Here is a 7,652-nt window from a genome sequence, read left to right on the forward strand (position 1 = left end):
CAAGTCCCGGGCTAGTCCCGGGAGGGTCCCGATCAAGTCCCGGGAGAGTCCCAGAGGGTTCCGGGCGGGACCCGGGCAAGTCCCGGGCGGGTCCCGAGTAGGTACCGGTCAGGTTCCGAGCAAGTCCTGAGCAGGTCCTAGGTGGGTCCCGGGCGAGTCCCGAGGAGGTCCCGATCAAGTCCCAGCAAGGTTTTGGGCGAGTCTTGGCAAAGTCCATCGATTTAAGAATGAGATGCTTATAGTCGGAAAATAGTTTACGGTTTTCAAAACCGTAAACTATTTTTCGAAAATTAAAGAAAAATTTTCGGTCAAAAAGAAAATATTTTCCGTTGACCACTATTTTACGTCGAAGTAAACATTGTAAAATACATAAATCATTTTCTGAAAACCATTTTACGTCGAAGTAAACGGAGTTTTAGTCCAAGCTGTATAAATTCCAAAGCCGGCAAGGATAATTCAACGTCTTAAATTCATAACATTTGGAACCTTTCCTTGTTTCATTATTTATGGTCAGCACTTATCAAATGATCTAATGCCCAAATAGTCAAACACTCAAAAAAAAAAAAAAAAAACAAAAACAAAAACGCCAGCACACTCTAAACTAGCTTTCAAGACTATCACATTTGGTCATGTTAATGGGTATATTAGCAGTAAGCATCTCAAATGGCCTTCGCTGCAAACAATATATAACAGCCAAGGCCCTAAAAATGATACAATAAGAAGCATTTTACTTTTATAACTTAAATTCATTCTCTGTCTCACTGCCATGGTCACATGGATGTTCTTCCTCAAAGTTGCTTTCATACACACCCAAAGCCACTCATTTTTAAGGCCCCAATGCCATGGTCACATGGCACACTTACTGGAGTTCCAATCAAATTAAACATAAATTTAGAAGAGAAAAAGAAATTGCAAGCTGATTATTAACATCATAAGCCACTACAGCATTTGCACATAAATGGAGTATCTATGACCTCCAAAGCTTGTAGTTAAATAGACATTAATTGTTGGCACCCCCAGCCTGCTCTTGAGCTTCTAACAAATTCTATACTGATCTCTAGGATACAATTTGATTACTTATCTAAATCATGGCAATGTAAATACCATAGAGGACCAGCAGGAGAAGGAAATTGGGGTACCCTTTTAAATGAAGCTTTTGTGTAGGTGCAAAGCAAGCACTAGATGACAATTTGAACAACCTCATACCCTCTTCACCTGATTGCTGATGTCAAGTACTCTTTTCATTTCTTCTTGTACTCACAGAAAACCTCAGCTTGAGCTCGTACAACCATGTGTTGATTACTTGGGCAGGCGGGGCAGATAGTTATATTAAGCTATAGATTGAGGTATATTAGGCTATCCAATCCTTCCAACTTATGCTTTACTTCTCCCAAATTCCAATGATATCAGAGTGCATACATCCTCTTATATTCACTGTTCAAAATCTCAGGTTCTGATGCCATAGAAACAGAGAAAGAACGAGATCGGCTCTCAGCTTTCCTTATGTTCCTCAATTTCTTCTCCTCCATTCTATGTAAAATGACACAATAGCACATGGAGCCAATGGTAGTAAGCATGATTGTAGCACCTATTACTGTAGCACACATGGCAAGCCATTGGGAGTGTGAGCCCACCACCACGTACGCCAGAGAAATGAAGGCAGCTGAAATGAAGAGACAAGCCAGCCACATAAGCTTGTTAATCACAAACACAAGCTGCCTCTTCGCCCTTTGTTCTATAACGACTACGGATGTTTGGACTACAACAACAGCCAGGGAAATGAATAATGCCAGGCTATCAAACACGATGAAGATTATGAAAGCCGGATTATTTGCTATATTGGCCTGTCCAAGCGAAGTATTCGCAATTTTAGTCTCAACATACTGGCCAGGTACAGTAAAGATGGCTGCAAAAGCAACAGTAGCAATGAGAACTGCAACAACAGTTGCAGAGTTTATGGCATTGTTGAGACCACTAATGTGAAGCTTTTTTAGCTTCTTTGCAATTTTCTGGACCCTGAAACCAGTTTGACGGGTCTGTTGCAGTTGTGATTGGACATCGTGTTTTATGTCACTGACAGTCTGCTTAAGTTGCTTTGCTGCACTTGGAGGTTTTCCGTCTTTAGAATTGGTGGCCCCTGCTTCCCTTAAAATGGAGACTAGTTCTGGAGATCCATATTTTTCTGCAATGTCAAGAGGGGTCTCTCCATCCTTGTTCATGGCATTGATATTAATACCCTCAACTAACATCAGACAACGTACATTCTGCAATGACATGAAGCCAAATTTCAAAAGACTGTAAGAAACCAAGTAGAAACAGGAAATAGAAATAAAACTGAAATGAAGAAGTTAGGATATTTCAACATTTTATCTCAATCATAAACAGAATTCATTATCTGGTTAGACATAGCTTCGCTTTGGTTAAAATCCCAGTCGCAAGGTAGTTTCATCCTATATCATTGTACCAAGATTCTTCCCTCCTCAATCAATCAGCAGTAGCGAAGAGGGGAGGGGGGAGATTGTATAATTACATAGAAAAAGACTGGTCAAAACATAAGCAGTATGGCATCTGTCATCATAAGAAAATACAATATTTCGAGGCATAAGTTACATGCAAGCTTAAAAAGAGAGAAGTGAACAAGTAAAGAACAGATTATATGTTATTTCTGTCAGGATATCATCTGAGACCTTGAAACAATAACAGAAGTAAATGATTAAATCATCCTTTATAATAACTGGAGAAAAGAAGATAAAAAGACACTCCCTGTATGTGTATCGTTTTTGAAGGAAGATCCCCAATCCCTGAAATGCTGAGATTGCGACATTGAGCAATCAGTTAAGTAACTTTCGAGTATATTAGCTACATGCTTAGCAAGTTGTATATTCACTCACACCTATCCATGTGCTTGCAAGTCCCCTTCTAAATAAGGACGTAGATTTGGTATTCCAATGCCAACGAACCAAAATTGCAGTTCTAGACTTTTGAATTCTAACATTTAATTCTGCTTATAATTGGAACATATTAATTCTTGCCTTAACAGGTATCACAAAACTTAGTTTTAGTGGAAACATCAACCAGTGCATATACTTGTTGTTTTGGATGAGAAAACAGAGCATTGACATATTTTGTAGAGTGAATTCACTGCATTGATTTATATAAATTGAAAAAGAATAACAGTTGAAAAATAAAGAAATCAGGAAGCACCTGAACACGGCCTTTTTTTATGGCAATATGCAACGCTGTGTTTCCCTTATTATCCTCCAAACTCAAAACCGATGGGTCAGGTTTTATCAGTTCCAGCACAATCTCCTCATTTTGCCCTTTCACAGCCATGTGCAATGCAGTTTGGCCTTTTTTATCAATCCTAAAGCCAGTGCTTACGTCTTTATTTAGTAGGGCCTTTACAACCTCCAAATGCCCCATCCTCGCAGCAGAATGAAGGACAGTCTTGCCATTGTTCTTGGCTATCTTAACAAGGTTGGAGTCTGTTTCCAAAAGAAGGTTGACTATGTCAATGTGGCCCTGAGTAGCAGCTGTGTGTAAAGCCGTTGAATTGGAGAGATCTGCGGTCATGGCCAAGTTGGGGAATACTTGCAAAAGTTCCTTCAACACCTCTGAAAGATTTAGATTTTTTTTTTTCCCATTGGTCAGTATAATGAGAGAGAAGAAAATCTTCAAGACAATGAATAACATTTTAATTGGTAAATCCCTATACAAACTTATTATTTTTACACAATAATTTACAAATTTAAATGACAATAATGATAAGTAGATTGAAGCAATACAACCAGTATCAAGATGACCGTAGTATATTATGGGGTCTTATATAAGTTCCTTATATTGACAGCCTGAAGTAACCAATAAGGAAAGAGAGTAATGCACATGCATGCACACAAACTTGCACATGCTTACCCACTCCCTGTAAGTACAATTTCAGGAATTCTATGAAACTCTCAATGGGGGGACGAGAAAAAACAAACACGCAGAGATTGCTGATGCCATATTGGTTGAACTCAGAATCAGAAATAGTATGTTCAATTTTAAAACAAATTAACTGAAAATTAACGCACATATAGGCTTCTTAACAAAACATAACACAAACATGGATTACTGCCACAGACATACAGAGAAGCCTTTCACCAAACCCTTCACCAAGCTATATCTCTAACCTACATTATATCAGATCAACACACTTCAAAATGAGAAAGTACAGTAATGAAGAATGTAGAGTTTAGAGCATGTCCATACTGCAACCTCAATTAAGAGGCATGTAATATCATCGATTCTCTAGCTCAATTAGAGGTACAAACTCTGTACTCCATTTTGAAGAATATATTTTCAGTATCCTTTTTCCTTTAAGCGTACACAACAATGACCAAGGAAAGTATATGGGTTCTTATCACATTTCAAATACGCATACTAGGTCATAATTAAAGAGACTTTTTTTCCTCAAGAAATGACATCAATTATTTCGATTCTCAACTCAAGAAAGCACTAGCCACATATGATCGGTTACTCTAAAATGACTAGTCGAAGTTACAAGTAGAGGCCTCTGAAAACACTAAAGCACTAGTTACATCTGCGAGGTTAAGCCAAGAGGACTAGTCGAAGTTACAACCAGAGGTCCTTGAAATCACTTACAAAGTTTAGTTTAACTTAGTAAGAAACCAATTTGGGACTTGGCAGCCATGCAACAAAGCAAGATTGGACTTTCAAGTAGTTCCAATTGTATCAACTAGTTCTTTTGAAGTAATAGCATAGCTATGGATAACACTTTTTGGGGTTATGACAAACGGTACCAAGGAGCAACCTAGTAACACCATTGAAACTAGAGCACTACAGCGTAGCGTGGGCTCTGACAAGAATGTCAGGGGATTTGAGTGGGAGAGATGACGCCCTATAAAGTTAGTCCTACATTAGGCAAGTGAATTGCGAAGTTGTAGAATAGGTACTAAGTCCATATTGGTTCCTTAGTATAATTGATTTTATAGAGCTACAATTGTAGCTTCAATTGGTCATTTTGGACTAATAGCATAGATGTCGCTAGTACTTCCCTAAGTCATGATAATTTTTTGCATGACCCTAATTGTTTTTTTTTTTTTTAACCACCTACTTTAGATTATGCAACAACAATTCAACTCCTACCAAAGATAAATGGGACAAATAACTTTTTAAGGGCATCTACATGACAATCAAGCAAATAAAGAGAGCTAAAGAATGAAGGGGGAAAGATGAGCAACGACTGTCTATTTTGGCAGAAAGATAATTTCCACACCTTTGGATAAGGCTGTGATGAATTTCAATAATATGGAGTGAATTAAATAACAAGAGATGACATATTTCCTAGAAATTTCCGTGAAGAACCTGAAGGAAGCCAATTTCATTATCACATACATGTACAACGTGACAACCATGCCAGTTGAACATGATCAACACCTAGTTGCCTAAAATGGTTAAGCTACTATGAAATGGCCAGATTTTCATCTAAATCAATGGAGTTGTAATCAACAAACTACTACTAAGATTGGGTATCAAGAATAGCAATAATGGGGATTATCTGCAAGACAAGCAATCGGTTTACATTCTTACCCAGATGACCCTGCTTTGCAGCAATATGGAACGGATCATACCCGTTCCTGGCAGCAATAGATGCGGTTTGCAGGTCCAAATGTTTCAACATCTCCCCAACAACCAAAGCATGCCCATTATCCGCCGCAGCATAAAGGGGAGTCTCCCCCTCCTGGTTCTGCCTTGCCAACAAATTCTTGGCCTCATCACCATCACAACTCTGAAGAACCTCCCTCACTCTACTTAAATTCCCTGCCCGAGCCGCCAAATGAAGGGGCAAGTCTCCTCTTTTTCCCGGCGAATCCTTGCTCTTCCTCCTATCACCACTTATGAAACTCAGCTGTTTTTCCATGACTATGCGAAAGCTCTTCTGCTTCTCCATCAACCCTCGAAAACTTTTTTGCTTCTCCATAACCCCTTTAAAACTCTGTTGTTTTTCCATTGCCCCACGAGCATGACCCTGCTTTTCATCGACCCCGCGAAAAGTCTGTTGTCTCTCCATTGTAGCACCCCTAAAGCTCTTCTGTTTCTCCATGATCACCCGCAAAATCCCACCGAAAGTAGCAGAAAATCTCAAAGAAATCCCCTTCCTTGTATTTGGGATTCTATTTGTCCATGATCAGACAAAAACTGTTGCAGCAAATTCTCAGTATGTCTCCACACGTATCACCTCCACTAGGTTGAGATTCTGATCCCCAGATTTCTTTGAAGCAAAAAAACCTTCGGCAGATAAATCAAAACACTTTTTTGCACTTGAACTCCAATCTTCCTACAGAGAAAGTTATTCCTTTCCAAACTGAAAGTCACCCAATTTAGGAATCAAAACCTTTCTTTCTCACAAGCTGACAATCAATGTTATATACCTTGATATTAAGCTCTCCCGCTAGATTTTTGATGTGCAGAAAAAAACCCAGTTGACACTTCCACTGAATCTGAAAACCCAAAAACTGATTTCTACAAGTTACAAAAAGGACTCAGCAGATCAGAAGCTCAAAACCTGATGTTTTTCTGAGACCAACCCAGGAAGAGAAATTGAGAAAACATCATTATTAGAGCGAGAGCAAGGCCACCTTTGGTTTCTCTAGTAATTGCTGAAGACAGCAGGACCGCACGCACACACAGACAGCAACATATCTTTTAATAAAGCTACTTTATCTGAAGTTTTTACTCATGGGAAGTGAGGATAAAGAACGTTTATTTATTTATTCATTTTTACCTTTTTTTAATTATTTGATATTTTATGTACCACATTGAGAACTCGAATTTCAACGTATAAGATAACTTCAAAAGAAACGTTGAAGTGAAAGGACAAACTACTGCAAAACTAGTACTCATTAATTATTAGAACAAGTTGAAAGCTTGAATATCGAGACTAATTGGAACTTGTATAACTTAATCAAATCTTAATGTATTTTATTTTTTCCTACATTGGTTGTTTCTCAAATTTAATTATAGCTTTGTGATATAATTAATTTTTTTTTTAAACCATTAAGAAACAGATTAGTAATTCCTTTACGACTTTTAAGAACCAAATTGCATGGAAATGAAATTTATATTTGTAATAAAGGCTAACTGTCTATATATGGAAAGGGTTGCAAGTTCAGAGAAGGTTAAATAATTGTTTATCGGGTCTAAACAAATATTATCCACCCGATTCCGATACAAAGAAAAATTGAAAATTTGATTATTACTTTTTTATCCTCTCCACAACAATCACCTGCATATATGCGTATGGTGGTGATATTATTGGCCGCCATTGTCGTTTTCTTCAGAAATAGCAATTATAGTCGTTTGAAAGGAGCCAAGTGGCTCCAAGTCAAAGCGAAAGGCAACCAGAGCCGAAGGAAAAGCAGACACGATGGAATCACAATATATCTATCGTCACCGACCGTTGTGGCCTAACTAGATTGTTTGTTTGTGCAGTACTCATTGACCCATTCTTCTTACGCATCTTTATTTGTCGAAAAATATGTTATATATCATGTTTTTATTCGATATATATATATATATATATATATATATATATATATATATAATGATGTTCATTTTATGTACATCTATGTTAAGTAAACATGTTTTATTTA

General features: G+C 37.8%; 1 protein-coding gene across 1 annotated transcript; it reads right to left on the minus strand.

Moving 5' to 3' along the window:
* Positions 1–899: 899 nt before the first annotated feature.
* On the minus strand, positions 900–6,698 carry LOC132177417 (ankyrin repeat-containing protein At5g02620-like). The gene is made up of 3 exons (XM_059589723.1): positions 5,590–6,698; positions 3,205–3,614; positions 900–2,264 (listed from the first exon to the last, which is right to left on the minus strand). Exons 1-3 carry the CDS (start codon positions 6,101–6,103, stop codon positions 1,407–1,409), a joined length of 1,782 nt encoding a protein of 593 aa, XP_059445706.1. The 5' UTR covers positions 6,104–6,698; the 3' UTR covers positions 900–1,406.
* Positions 6,699–7,652: the final 954 nt, after the last annotated feature.

The sequence above is a fragment of the Corylus avellana genome, chromosome ca4, assembly GCF_901000735.1.
Source record: "Corylus avellana chromosome ca4, CavTom2PMs-1.0".
Taxonomy (NCBI): Eukaryota; Viridiplantae; Streptophyta; class Magnoliopsida; order Fagales; family Betulaceae; genus Corylus; species Corylus avellana.

Bases quoted from the DNA above. Each gene is read 5' to 3' on its own strand.
- LOC132177417 (XM_059589723.1), bottom strand. From the start codon at position 6,103: ATGGAGAAACAGAAGAGCTTTAGGGGTGCTACAATGGAGAGACAACAG. The intron at 3,615-5,589 runs GTAAGAATGTAA...TAAATCTTTCAG, and splicing joins TGCAAAGCAGGGTCATCTGG to AGGTGTTGAAGGAACTTTTG. The intron at 2,265-3,204 runs GTGCTTCCTGAT...ATGTCATTGCAG, and splicing joins TAAAAAAAGGCCGTGTTCAG to AATGTACGTTGTCTGATGTT.